At 31.6% G+C, this 15,576-nt stretch overlaps 1 protein-coding gene across 1 annotated transcript in view; it reads right to left on the bottom strand.

Annotated features, from left to right (window-relative positions):
• LOC143058098 (obscurin-like) overlaps positions 1-15,576 on the bottom strand; it is a 60,851-nt gene that overhangs the window by 16,876 nt on the left and 28,399 nt on the right. Inside the window, exon 6 of the mRNA XM_076231561.1 lies at positions 2,576-2,833. Within this exon, the coding sequence (XP_076087676.1) occupies positions 2,576-2,833 (258 nt within the window). The remainder of the gene's footprint in view (positions 1-2,575; positions 2,834-15,576) is intronic.

The raw sequence follows: 15,576 nt of genomic DNA, 5'->3' as shown, positions 1-15,576 counted from the left end.
GTGGTTACTTCTTTACATGATGTGAAAACTTCATTAAGTGATGTGATTACTTCTTTTCATGATGTGAAAACTTCTTTAAGTGATTAGAATAATTCTTTTCATGATGAGAAAACGTCATTATGTGATCTGGTTACTTCTTTAGATGATGTGAAAACTTTATAAAGTGATGTGGTTACTTCTTTACATGATGTGAAACTTCATTAAGTGATTAGGTTACTTCTTTTCATGATGAGAAAAAATCATTATGTGATCTGGTTACTTCTCTACATGATGTGAAACTTCATTAAGTGATTAGGTTACTTCCTTTCATGATAAGAAAAGTTCTTCGTTACTTGACATACCCAACTATATCAGTCCTATTCAGGACCGATAACTCTGTCGATAGATATTATAGGGTATACAATATTGTTGAAATCAGAGCAATCGTATTATACGACGTCTCTGTTGAAATGTATACAATAACATTTTGTACACGAGTTAAACTTTATACCGATTCACTGAATGCAGGGATTTAGCTTAAAATATTGAATTAAAAAAGAATAATAATAAAATCTCGTTGAATTTCCTATAAAATAAATTAAAACAATCCCATTTAAATTAAATTAAAATTTGAATCATAATATTTCTTTAAAATAATTATGGAAACATAAATATTTGAATATCTTTTATATGTTCTTAAAGTTGATATGATACATACGTCTTCTGATTTGACACGGGAAAATAAAAGAAGGTATTTATTTGTACATTTATGAAAACTTTTGTATATTACAAAATTTAAACTCTGGTAATACATGTATACACACTGACAGGATGTTTAATGTCACCTGGTTGCTTTTGGTTTGCAGGTCTACCTGACACTATATTGTTACGTAACATTATAACCCAAGTCAGAGTTCACCTGTTCTGTAAAGGGGTGAAATTTTAAAGGTATAGAATATTTATCTATAATAATTGTTGGGCATTGGGTTTTTTTCTCATCGGATGAAAACATTTTTTTGTTCTATAAGGAATGTATAAATATATTTCTACAGAAAGATAAAATATACAGAAATCAGGAAAAACACCTTTAAAAAGGAAGAGAAAAAAATGTATTATGAATTTTATTGTAAAATATTTTCCGGTTTTTGAATCAATCATATCGAAATGTCACCAAAGAAAACAACAGAAATATCAGAGATTCTGAATGAAAATTTAGATTTAATCTAGAAAAGTCTTACTATACAAATCCTTGATTTGATGCAACATTTCCATATACATCATCCGCCATTTTGAAAAATCCCGAAAATTTCCCTGTTTTAAATCGATGTTTGACCGAATTTGCCCTAAAATTAAAGTGTTGTAAGTAGTATTCCCCGTCAGATATATGCTTATATATACTTAATCGATTTGCAAAGTTTGTTTTTTATTTACGGAATTTCTTTATTTGATGTACAAGTAGACATGGGTATCGGTAATTTAGCATTGAGTCAACGGAAAAATGACGAGAAAAAGTGCATGTTTTTACAACTCTAAAATGACCGACTTTAATCAAAAATTAAACTGTTAGGACCAACATTGTTTGATAGAAATATGTTTGAATATCAAGGATTGATTTGCAAAAGTTAGAAAACGGGTCAGGTTTATGAGAAAATTGAACTTTATTGAAGCATCTATGCATTTTATATGGGGAAATATAATACAAAATGACGGCTAGTATACGTCACAGAAGTCACGTGATGTCTAACTTAGTTGGATATGATGTGGTTACTTCGTTACAAGATACATTTTTTTTAGATATGCACACTTCAGTTCATGCTGCGATGTTCTTACGTTATGTGAACCCTTTCATTATGTCAAAACATTTTCATAAAAACACGGAATCTCTTGGACGTTATTACATGTGCATCTTATAGAAATAAAAGACATAAGGGTATCCGAAATGAACACTAGGCATAAGGGTATAGATAAAATTTTTGAAAGAATAGGAGAGACCGCCTTGGCGAGCACATGCCAACCACAGGGCATCGGTTTGCAGATATATATTTTGTTTATCAATGTTTTCAATTTTGTTCATACTTTCTGTCTGTTAAATGTATTTGTTTTCTTTATTATCTCTGTTTGCGGGTCAACTCTCCCTTAACCTTGAATAGTGATGTAACATTTCTGTTCTTCCAGTTTCATTTTTGCAAAGATGATTTGCATTATATATATGATACATGGATGCAGATGATCTTCTTTGGTGAATGCACATTTTCATGACAACAGAACAATAATAAAAATACTTTCCTAGTGTTTACAAGTGGTCTTAACTTAAAAAAAACTTATTACTACTTACTATAACGTCACCATATGTTGCCGTATATAAATCAACTAGTACATGTAGTAACAAGTATGATCATCTTTGCAAAATTAAAACTGGGCGAAATGAAATGTCACATTTGTTTCGGTGCAATAATTTAAGGCTTCATTTAAATACATCCATAGCACGTTTTCGAATGCATATTAGGCAATAAATAAACTGATCATAGATATATTTAAGATGTGTAGATACTTGTTATACACTTCAAATGAAATCAAATATGAAGATCTATCTTACCCTCAACTTCTAACTTTATTTCTCTTTTCACACCTTCAACATCTATATAATAGATACCATTGTCACTCGTTGTAGCTCTAGGTATTTTCAAGGTGTGCTTTTTATTCTTTACCTTGGATATAACCTTTGCATCTTTCTTGTTTTCCTTTCTATCCCAAGTTACAGAAATGTGTTCTCTTTGTAGTTTGCAACTAAGGAAAACATCTTTTCCTTCTATTGGGTTTTTCGGGGACATTGTTAGGTCTTTGGAAAAGTAACCTGAAAATTAAAAAAAAAACATATGTCATCATTTGTGTGATCAACTGGTTAATTGTTTATAACCGTTTTTTTCACATTTTGATTTTCCACTTTTTGTACTTAATCTAAAAATCTAGGAAACAGTTTTGTTTTCCTTCCTATACCAAGTTACAGAAATGTGTTCTCTATTTAGTTTGCAACTAAGGAATATATCTTTTCCTTCTATTGGTTTTTTAAGACATTGTTAGTTCTTTGGAAAGTAACCTGAAAATTAAAAAAAAAAATTTCATCATTTTTGTGATCAAATGGTTAATTTTATAAAACCGTTTTTTTTTCACATTTTAATTTTCCACTTTCTGTATCTAATCTAAAAATCTAGGAAACAGTTTGGTTTAAAATTTCTTATGGGATTTCATGTTGTCCGTACGGTTATTTGTTATACGTACCTTTCGTTTTTTGAAAGGGAGAATGTTTACGTTTGAAAATTGCATAGTCTCAGAGTGCATAGTCTTTAATGCAGAACAATAATGATCAATTACCTAGTTTACAACGAATCATTATAATGTTATGTCACAGAAAAATAAGAACTTTGGGTTATTAGGACTCAAGTGTATTATAAGATCCCTTTAACACTTACTTTAGCACGCCAAAACAACTGCAATATCTCAATTAAATCAGTATAGCTGACCGTATCTTGACCTAATCCATAAAATTGTGATGGAACACACTGTGTGTAGAATTTGCTTGATGAACTACTTTTGATAACAGGTATTAGTTCTAAATTAAAACAAGTTCAATACTCTCAAACGTTACACATTTGTGATGAATATTGATTGGTTTTACAATGTATTTCATTTGAGACATATACTAGATGCATTCAATCTGAATTATACAAAACTTACTTTTAGTAAGAAATACAAAACTGTTAAACAGGTGAAGCAAGATGTATACCAAATATTTTGTCATTGTTAGTAAAATCCCTTTCTAAGTATTGATGTCCGTTTCATATTTAGTCAATAAAACTCTACTAATCTTATAAATCGCTTCAGAACAATTCAAATCAATATCACAAGAAAACCAAAAACAAAAAGAAAGATAGATGTGGAAATTATATAGCCATTCAGTTATTGGAATTCTATGAAGTCATAAGTTTATATATCCAAGGCAAGCGTTAAATACTCTTATTATTTTCTTGTTCAGGCCACTATTGCTGTGTATTAAAAAGTAAAATCACAAAAATACTGAACTCAGAGGAAAATCAATTCAGAAAGTCCATAATCACATGGCAAGATCAAATAACAAAACGCATCAAAAACGAATGGACAAGAACTGTCATATTCCTGAGTTGGTACAGGCATTTTCAAATGTAGAAAATGGTGGATTGAACCTAGTTTTATAGCTAGCTAAACCTCTCACTTGTATGACAGTCGCATCATAAACAATCTTATCAGTTTACTCTCCGCCACCGTATACTGAAAGAATTTACAGAGTTGTATCATGTTTATCACACGGGAGAAGGATATCTTATATTCACAATAAAAAATAAGTTGTAAGTTCAGGCGATAAATTTGTATGAATATACTGTTACAGATATACAACATGTTGATTCCCTGACCTTTTTTTCTGTACATGTATAATTCATAAGATTTTTTATTATTTCACTATGAGTGAATTTTGTTGTACATTGTATTCTGCTTCAAGTCCTAGATCAGGGACGTGGTTATTTTGTTAATGAAAAAAAGGTACATTGTCCCTGCTTGGAGAATTTGAAATCGTAAACTGTTCTAAATATTGAACTTTAACATAATATAGAATATTTAAAAAAAAAAAGATTTTTGTAAATAAGGTTTTATAAAACAGAACATTATACTAGGTAAATGAAACTGTAGAATTGTCGCGGCATATCAACTCTTAAGCTAAATTAATGGGTTGTTGTCTCTATGACACATTCCCTCTTTCTATTTTCAATTTAACTAGAAGTGGTTAAAGCTATTGATAATTCAGGTTGAGAGTTTTAATGCTTGTGAACATTTTATAGTATATTAGATATTTGATTTTGCAAATTGCAGACATTTTCCAATTTGGATTTTACGATATGGGGTTGTTTAAGAGTTATATGATACATAAACAAAAAAGTGCTCTTCTAAATGGTTTTAATGTATATCAACATCGGAATTATGACAAATTGTCTTTGTTTCATTGATAATTTTATTAGGAAAAACATCTTTTCTTAATTTGATCCATAGAAAATATGCTTGGAAGATAAGTATATAACTCCTGGCATGCCAAGGTCGCATATGTTTTTTTTTAATTCTTTTATTATGCTGTTAATATGTTATTGATAAAATGTACGTTTATAATTGTTGTTAATGTTATAAATTCTATATAAGTGCTAAGTTCCTATGATTATAGGACTATATTTTTAGTGTGTCAGTCCATGAAGATTAGTTTGCATGAACGTTTTCAGGTCAAGAATGCTTCCAATTTTACAGAAATTGTAAAAATCTTGATTTATGTTTGGTTTGACAAAATCACTCTTTTAACATGTTTGATTGTGTTTACTGTTCAACGTGTACTGGTGAATCATATATATACTTTATAGTACAGCCCGAAGAATGCCCTCAGATTTGAGGGAATCTCAAATTTCACAACTGAGTACCTTCACAGTGTGAAGTCCTTGTAATTTATGCATCACTCTTCCCAAAAAAGTGACCACAGATGTTACACATCGATTTTCTGATAAGAAAGTCAACATTTTCATGATTTTGGCATTTTCTGTCTTTACTTGAAAAATAAATATTTTTACTACATGTAACATTATATATGTATTAATATTCTTCCTAAGATTTTGACAATTAAGTCACTTTTTTAGCTCACCAGGCCCGAAGGGTTATGTGAGCTTTTCTAATACTTTGCGTCCGTCGTCCGTCGTCGTCGTCTGTTAACTTTTACAAAAATCTTCTCCTCTGAAACTACTGGGCCAAATTAAACCAAACTTGGCCACAATCATTATTGGGGTATCTAGTTAAAAAATGTGTCCGGTTACCCGGCCAACCAACCAAGACGGCCGCCAAGGCTACAAATAGAACAGGGGTAAATGCAGTTTTTGGCTTATAACTCAAAAAACCAAAGCATTTAGAGCAAATCTGTTAGTGGTAAAATTGTTTATCAGGTCAAGATCTATCTGCCCTGAAATTTTCAGATGAATCTGACAACTTGTTGTTGGGTTGCTGCCCCTGAATTGGTAATTTTAAGGAAATTTTGCTGTTTTTGGTTATTATCTTGAATATCATTATAGAAAGAGATAAACTGTAAACTGCAATAGTGTTCAGCAAAGTTAGATTTACAAACAAGTCAACATGATCGAAATGGTCAGTTGTCCCCTTTATGAGTTATTGCCCTTTATAGTCAATTTTTCACCATTTTTCGTAAATCTTAGTGATGTTTTACAAAAATCTTCTCTTCTGAAACTACTGGGTTAAATTAATCCAAACTTGGCCACAATCATCTTTGGGTATTTACTTTAAAAAATGTGTCTGGTGACCAGGCCAACCAACCAAGATGGCCGCCATGGCTAAGAATAGAACATAGGGGTAAAATGCAGTTTTTAGCTTATAACTGAAAAAGTAAAGCATTTCCAGCAAATCTGACATGGGGTAAAATTGTTTATCAGGTCAATTGACCCCTTAAGGAGTTATTGTCCTTCACAGTCAATTTTTAACAATTTTTTACATTTTTACTAACATTTTCAACTGAAACTACTGAGCCAAGTTCATTATAGATAGAGGTAATTGTAAGCAGCAAGAATGTTCAGTAATGTTAGATGTACAAACACATCACCATTACCAAAACACAATTTTGTCATGAATCCATTTGCTTACTTTGTTTAATATTCACATAGACCAAGGTGAGCGACACAGACTCTTTAGAGCCTCTAGTTTTATTAATCATGTTCAGTTACAGTTAAAGGAATGTAAAATAAAGTTATGAATATTTTTTATTAATTTTCATTTTTTTTAAAATGTGGAATAGATTGATAATTGTTGCATTTTGAAGATTAATTTTGATAAGAAATGAATAGTCTTTGTAATTTTCACATTCTTTTGATAAATTTGATAAATTTTGAGAAAACAAAATCTCCTTAATATTTAAACAAATTTTCAAATAAAATATTCATGAAGCAAATACAATTTGGGATAAAAACACCCTTCCTCCTTTGTTTACGCCTGTTTACAGAACGTTTTATTGCATATCTTTGTCCGTTCATCTTTACCATGTCAAACATTAACTCAAAAACGCTTAAACTAATTTGCCTGAAATTTGGTAAATTGTTAATATCTATTGACATGATCTACCATTTTGTTTTTTTTTTAGTTTTTTTTTTTATAAAATTCAGATTTTACATTTCTGAGATATTGGGTTTTATTCATTAAAAACAGGATGATTTCCTTGTATTTGGACAAAAACTCAAAAATGCGTTCAGCAGTTCTCATGAAACTTTGGTTTATATCTATTTACTTAAGCTCCCTTTCGCTTTCTATAAGTTTTAAATTTCACATTTTCGAGTTATGGGATTTTAGTCATAAAAAGGAGTTATTCTCCAGTTTTTAGACAATAATCTTAAAGTGCTTTGACCAGTCTTCATTAAACTTTGTTGACTGATTTATATCTATAAGGATAACCCCCCTTTTGTCATAAATTTCTGATATGACATTGAGAAATTATAGAACTATATTCTTGAAAACCGCCAGGCGTAGCATGCGCTCGAGCTTATTTTTATGCCCCACCTACGATAGTAGAGGGGCATTATGTTATCTGGAATGCGTGTCCGTTCGTTCGTCCGTCCATCCGTCAGTCTGTCCCGCTTCAGGTTAAAGTTTTTGGTCACGGTAGTTTTTGAAGTTGGAGTGTGATCAACTTGAAACTTAGTGCACATGTTCCCTATGATTTCTAACTTTAATGCCAAATTGAGAATTTTTACCTAATTTCACGGTCCACTGAACATAGAAAATGATAGTGTGAGTGGGGCATCCGTGTATTGTGGACACATTTTTATTGTGTTTTATTTTCATTTTAAAACATCTCCAAGTGCTGGATATTTTTCGCTGTGTTGAAAACCAATTTGTAGCCTTCATCTATTTTCTGCTCGTTTGTCGGGTTGTTGTCTCTTTCACACATTCCTCATTTCCATTCTCAATTTTGTTTCATATTTCAACTGATTTTCTCTTATTTTAAGTGTATGTGTAACAAAAAATATGTTCCGGCGTGACATTTGTTCCGCTGGAACAAATTTCATAGGAAATATGTTCCGCCGGAACTTATATCACAGAAAATATGTTCCAGCATTGTAAAATTTGTTCCGGAACTAATTTTTTGACCAAATATGAAATAAGTTCCGGAACAAATATCATAGCTCTATGAATTTTGTTCCAGTTAATATTAAAAGTTTTAAATAAGTTCCTGTGATATTAGTTGAAGACCAATATGTACATATTTCAAAGAAATCAATGAATAAGTTCTTCTCAAACCTATTTTCACTGAAATAAGTACCTTTGCAACATATTGCACAGCGAAACATTTTCTTGTTACACTTAAATTATAATGCAAGCTAAATGCTGCACTGAGTGTGCTGGCATGGGATACATGTGCAATTGTAGGCATGACTGTAAAGTTCTACAGGATAAAGTGATAGTAATTTATCATAATTTCTATCTATGTTTTATGTGGTATTCCTCCTAGGTTCCTGTAAAATGTCATGGCCCTGTTTCTAGTCATACATGTACTCGTCATGGAACAGTTGCAAAAGAGTGTGTCTTTTGTTTCTTCGTGTCCTATGGAATCATTAATCAGTTATTTTGTCCTTCTCAAATTTGTTCATATGTTCATGTTCATCTTTGACTTTAATTTTTTCTGAAAGATTTTTTTTCATCCTACTCTTTTCTGGCTCAAAGTGGGACTGTCATTTTGATATTTTTTACGTTTATAATTAAACATTTGCTACAGTCCACACTGAGATTCTTATTGGATGATTTACATTTTTCATTTATTATATTATCAATATATTATACTTATTTTATAATGCACTTGAATGATAACTTTAAACTCATTGATGACAAATGTTCAGTATATAAGATAACCTGTTTAACCAGTGGAACATATTTCACAGACTAGGAACTTATTTTACCAGGTGAGGAACAAATTTCACAAACCCAGAACTTATTTCACCAGGTAAGGAACAAATCTCATAAATCTGGAACCTATTTCACTAGGTAAGAACAAATTTCACCAACCCGGTACTTATTTCACCAGGTAAAGTGTGGAACTTATTTCATAGAGATGGAACAAATTATATTGAAATTATCTATGAAAAAAGTTCTCCCAGAACATATTTCCTGTGATATTAGTTCCACTGGAACTTTTTTCACAGGAACAAATTTTGGCTCACATATGATCTCACTCTTTTCGATACGATATAGCAATAAAAAGTGCTTTATATACATATTGCCCTTCCAATCAGTGGGAAAAAAAGGATTTTTTTCCATTAAAATATGCCATGAATATGAGAATATTTTGTAGACAAGAATATAAAATGTGTTTAGTGTAGATGATATAGAAATTAAATAATCTTGACCAGCAAACCATCTCTGTTCATTTGATAACATCAGTGGACACCAACTGTGAAAGAAGCATTTAACCTCATCATTTAAATGCTTGTATAAACAATCAATTACATGGTTTCAATGTTGAACATCCGGCCTGTTCTATGAAGTGAATATTGGGGTTTATAAATTTCGGGACATGGAATAAATCCATGTCCTTTTTAATTTCTTTTTCTGTATCGACTTCACTTTATACCAACTTATTGTCTTTTTTTTACTATTGCAGTATAACCTATTTAGATACATAATTCCCAAAGTAGAATTGAGTCGGATTTCATTAATTGATTTACAAAATAAAGTATTTAACATTATATTTAGAACACTTTGCTGAAATGTTTTATTTTATAACTAATAAGATGATGTAGTATTTGTCGCCTCTACTTGATAAAGAATTCATCAATTTGATTGACTATTAGCTGCTAATGCAAAGTAAAGTTCTAGCTGGGGCACTTTTGGAGTACCACTTACGTTCCTGTGCAGAATACATAAAGTAGCGTGCAGCCCAGGTACTACAACGTGGAAACTCCGATGAAAATTCAAACAGGAAATTCCTTAATCAATTGGCAAAATCAAAAGCTAAAACACATCAAACGAATGAACGACCACTGTCATATCCCTGACTTGGTAGAGGATTTTTAATGTGTAGTAAATGGAGGCTTAAACCTGGTTTTAAAGCTAGCTAGACCTCTCACTTATACAACAGACGCATCAAATTCGATTTTCTTGACAACTCTGTCATTGTCTGTATTCATGTCACTTTCACGACGTTTCTTTTGGAGAATTTCTCTGTCAAAATTTGGTAAGAAAAGTGGTACATCTTTTTACATTTTGGGAACTTTATTCAAATATTACCTAAATAAAGGCAACAGTAGTATACCGCTGTTGAAAAAACTCATAAATTGATTAAAAAAAAAAATCCAGGTAACAAACTAAAACTGAGGGAAACGCATCAAATATAAGAGGAGAACAACGACACAACAGAAACACAACATCAAAATGTAACACACACAAGAACGAACTATAACATAGCAATGGTCATTTTCTGACTTGATACAGAACATTTTAAGAAAAAAAAATCTTAAAATGGTTGGTTGAACCCAGTATTTTTGTTTAACGTAATTTACAGAGATTTTAATGCTATTTTAAGAAGTTGAACTTTATTCGTTTTATAATTTCAATATGCAAACAAGAGTCTGAATCGCTCATCTGGTACTTTTGCTTCAATCTTTTATCAATGATTATTTTTGCTTTTCACTATAGCCATTTAAAAAGTAAAATCACAAAAATAAAGAGAAAAATCAATTCGGAAAGTCCATAATCACATGATTTATTTCGTCTTCAAGCCATTGTTCAACTACTAAATTGTCTATTCTTCTTACCAGCACACATAGCAAAATCAAATAACAAAACGCATCAAAAACGAATGGACAAGAACTGTCATATTCCTGACTTGGTACAGGCATTTACAAATGTAAAAAATGATGGATTAAACCTGGTTTTATAGCGCTAACCCTCTCACTTTATGACAGTTTCATCAAATTCCGTTATATTTTCATAGATGCGGTAACTAAACAGACACACTAAATAAAATAGTCAAAATATGGGTACATCAGTCATCATCGTATAACAATTTTAAAAGGAACAATTTAACAGAACACAAAAACATCGAAATCTGTAACAAACATAAACTTTTAGCCACCGCTTTACAAGCAGAGCCAAATACAATGAAAGTCCCAACTATGTATTGGCTTCCGAAGCTACACAAAACCCCTTACAAATTTAGATTTATTTCGTCTTCAAGCCATTGTTCAACTACTAAATTGTCTATTCTTCTTACCAGCACACTTGGTACAATTAAAAACCTGATAATTAATTGTTCAAATAAGGCCTTCGAAAATAGTGGAATAAATTACTTTTGGAGTGTCAAGAACTCGTTGGAAGTACTTGATAAATTGCATGCATATATTGGTGATTTTGAATCTGTTCAAAGTTTTGATTTTTCTACCCTGTATACCACATTGCCTCACATTCTCATTAAGAAAAAATTCACACACCTAATTAAATGGGCATTCAAAAAATCAGAATGTGAATATATATGTTCAAACTCTTTAAGGTCATTTTTTAGTAGCAATAAACAAAAAAAGCTATGTTAATTGGACATGCTTTGATACTATATATGCCCTTGAATTTTTACTAGATAACATTTTTGTTCGCTTTGGGGATTCCGTATATCGTCAGATTATCGGAATTCCAATGGGGACTAACTGTGCATCACTTTTTGCGGACCTGTGCATTGTTATGAGTTACAATTTATGACAAAAATAAGCAAAGACCCATCGAAACAACATCTGATAAACAAATTTAATAATACTTTTAGATATTTGGATGATATTTTGGCTCTCAATAATGACGACTTCAGTATGTATATTAATGAAATTTATCCTGTTGAACTTACTTTAAATAAAGCTAATACTAACAATGACCACTGCCCTTTTCTCGATCTTGATATCTATATCACTAATGGAAAGCTGAATACTAAAATTTATGATAAAAGGGATGATTTTTCATTTCCTATCGTTAATTATCCGTTTTTAGATGGTGACGTTCCCTTGTCACCAGCTTACGGTGTTTATATATCTCAACTTGTACGATTCGCTCGTGTATGTAACAATGTTTTAGATTTTAACGGGAGAAATTTATGTATTACTGAAAAATAATTACACCAGAGTTTTCGATATCACAAACTAGTCAAAACATTTACTAAATTTTATCATCGGTATAAAGACATCATTCGTAAATATAGCTCAACATACAGACTTCTAATACGTTCAGGTATTTCACATCCAATTTTTTATGGAAATATTCTTTAAAAAGCACAAAGGTGTCAGTATTCACCTCAGAAACTTACAAAACCTTTGAATAGACTTATTAAGAAGGGATATAATTACGATACTGTTGTCAAGTCATTAAAGATTGCATATTTTGGCGTTAATATTGAGTCACTGATTAGGTCTTTGCATCGGAACTAAACACATTTATTCTAAAAACAGTTGTTGGCATGACACGGGTTATGTTCTTCTCATATATGTTATGATGGTATGATACTAAACCCCTAACGGGAAGGATTGTGCCTGATGTTCATATGATGAAATCATAATCTTTCAGTCAGTTTAATTGAAGTCTGGAGCTGGCATGTCAGTTAACTGCTAGTAGTCTGTTGTTATTTATGTATTATTGTCATTTTGTTTATTTTCTTTGGTTACATCTTCTGACATCAGACTCGGACTTCTCTTGAACTGAATTTTAATGTGCGTATTGTTATGCGTTTACTTTTCTACATTGGTTAGAGGTATAGGGAGAGGGTTGAGATCTCACAAACATGTTTAACCCCGCCACATTTTTGCGCCTGTCCCAAGTCAGGAGCCTCTGGCCTTTGTTAGTCTTGTATTATTTTAATTTTAATTTCTTGTGTACAATTTGGAAATTAGTATGGCGTTCATTATCATTGGACTAGATTATATTTGTTTATGGTCCAGCTGAGGGACGCCTCCGGGTGCGGGAATTTCTCGTTACATTGAAGACCTGTTGGTGACCCTCTGCTGTTGTTTTTTGTTGGTCGGGTTGTTGTCTCTTTGACACATTCCCCATTTCCATTCTCAATTTTATTTTTTACAGAGTTTGTCTTTAGTGCCGTGTGGAGGTAGTAGAGTGCCTCCCCGTGCTTCAGGTTTATGCTCTTATAATATACTAGATGATGGAGTGTGTGTCCGAGTGAGAACTGCTCTAGTTCATTACTTTAGGAATATTTATCAAATAGTAGTATTTCAAAATTCAGCCCCATTCTACTATTTAGTCAGCTATCAGTCCTACCCTGATATACCCTATTTTTTTCGGGTAATTAATACTGATAGCGTTTGACATTGTTAGCCGAACAAATTTATCCATTTTATATACTTAAATTATTGTATGCTTGTTCATATTATGGACGCCAATCTTTGCTCCTTTATTATTTAATTCACTAACAAAACAATTATGAAGCTTAGAAATGGAAAATTACTAAATACTAAACTTGTTCAAAGGGTATCTACACGTATCAATCTTCAAAATCGGTTATCTAAAAATAATACCATCGCTAACATTTTTAACAATAAAAATCGTGGTTACCCTTCTATCGATAAGTGTCATGCCAAAAAATGACTTACATGTCCCCGTCTTTCCACCAACAATACGGTAAGGTCCACGTTTAATGGTCGCACATTTTCTTTAAATTTTGAAACTGATATTACTTGAAAAACAAACAGTATGATTTATTTACTCACATGAAACAAACCGGGGTGTGGTATTCAGTACGTAGGAGAAACTGGACGATATTTATCTAAACGCACGCAAGAACATCTGTATCGTTTTAAAAGACCCAATAAATTCAAAAGTATCATTTACCAACACCTTAAGAAGCACAACCATCCTTTTAAATATTTAGCAGTTCAACCTTTAAAAGTAGTAAATAAGCAGCCTGGTGAATCACATTCAAAGTTTGTACGATCACGGAAAATAATTGAATTAAATTGGATTAAAAAATTACAGACAGTTTACCCTCTCGGTCTAAATGATAATATCATGGGAATTGGTAATATATCTAGAACCAATTCCGTTAACATTTTGGATATAGTTTCTAAAACTGTTCGTAAAAAACGTTCTCACGGTCGTAGAACAAATCACAATCAAAGAAAATTTCGGGCCAATCATACCAATATTTCGGACCTAATTTCTATTTCAAAAAACAACGGCAGACATTATCTGTTAACAAAACTCTGTTCGTTACCGGTTAATAAGTTAAATAAAATTTTGGACGATTGCAACACAATTTCATATAGCAGTCCTAAGTATGAAATTGTTCAAATTATTATGGCATATTGTTATTCTAAATTATTACCTAAAATTAGATTTTAACGAGAGAAATTTATGTATTACTGAAAAATAATTACACCAGGGTTTTCGATATCACAAACTAGTCAAAACATTTACTAAATTTTATCATCGGTATAAAGACTCATATATGTTATGATGGTATGATACTAAACCCCTAACGGGAAGGATTGTGCCTGATGTTCATATGATGAAATCATAATCTTTCAGTCAGTTTAATTGAAGTCTGGAGCTGGCATGTCAGTTAACTGCTAGTAGTCTGTTGTTATTTATGTATTATTGTCATTTTGTTTATTTTCTTTGGTTACATCTTCTGACATCAGACTCGGACTTCTCTTGAACTGAATTTTAATGTGCGTATTGTTATGCGTTTACTTTTCTACATTGGTTAGAGGTATAGGGGGAGGGTTGAGATCTCACAAACATGTTTAACCCCGCCGCATTTTTGCGCCTGTCCCAAGTCAGGAGCCTCTGGCCTTTGTTAGTCTTGTATTATTTTAATTTTAGTTTCTTGTGTACAATTTGGAAATTAGTATGGCGTTCATTATCATTGGACTAGTATATATTTGTTTAGGGGCCAGCTGAGAGACGGCTCCGGGTGCGGGAATTTCTCGCTACATTGAAGACCTGTTGGTGACCCTCTGCTGTTGTTTTTTATTTGGTCGGGTTGTTGTCTCTTTGACACATTCCCCATTTCCATTCTCAATTTTATCTACAAACACATTCGTTGATTTGTGTGTCTGAAGTCAGAAAAATTTATACGTCACATAGGTTTGTCGTTCAATGTGCATACAAACAATTTTAAAATTTACCTAGGCAAATGTTCTTTGTATCTGCTATATATACTTCAGAAGCAAATGCATAGATTTTACACCTATGTTCCATGTTAGCCATAGTTGCTATGTTTCTTGACGTACAGGGAAATGAAATACAAAATTTATACTAGATTCATTGAAGAAGATTTTTCTAAAGTTAGAAAACATAAACAAATTGTGTAAAATTGTCCTTAAAGGGCATCAACTCCTTATGGGGTCAATTGACAATTTTGGTAAAGTTGACTTATTTGTAGATCTTACTTTGTAGAACAATTTTGCTGTTTACAGTTTATATTTATCTTTATGATATTCAAGATGATAACCAAAACCTGCAAAATTTCCTTAAAACTACCAATTTATGGAC

This window comes from Mytilus galloprovincialis, chromosome 14 (genome assembly GCF_965363235.1).
Source record: "Mytilus galloprovincialis chromosome 14, xbMytGall1.hap1.1, whole genome shotgun sequence".
Classification (NCBI taxonomy): Eukaryota; Metazoa; Mollusca; class Bivalvia; order Mytilida; family Mytilidae; genus Mytilus; species Mytilus galloprovincialis.
The sequence above is the reverse complement of the archived record's forward strand: the minus strand, read 5'-3'. Positions and strand labels throughout refer to the sequence as shown.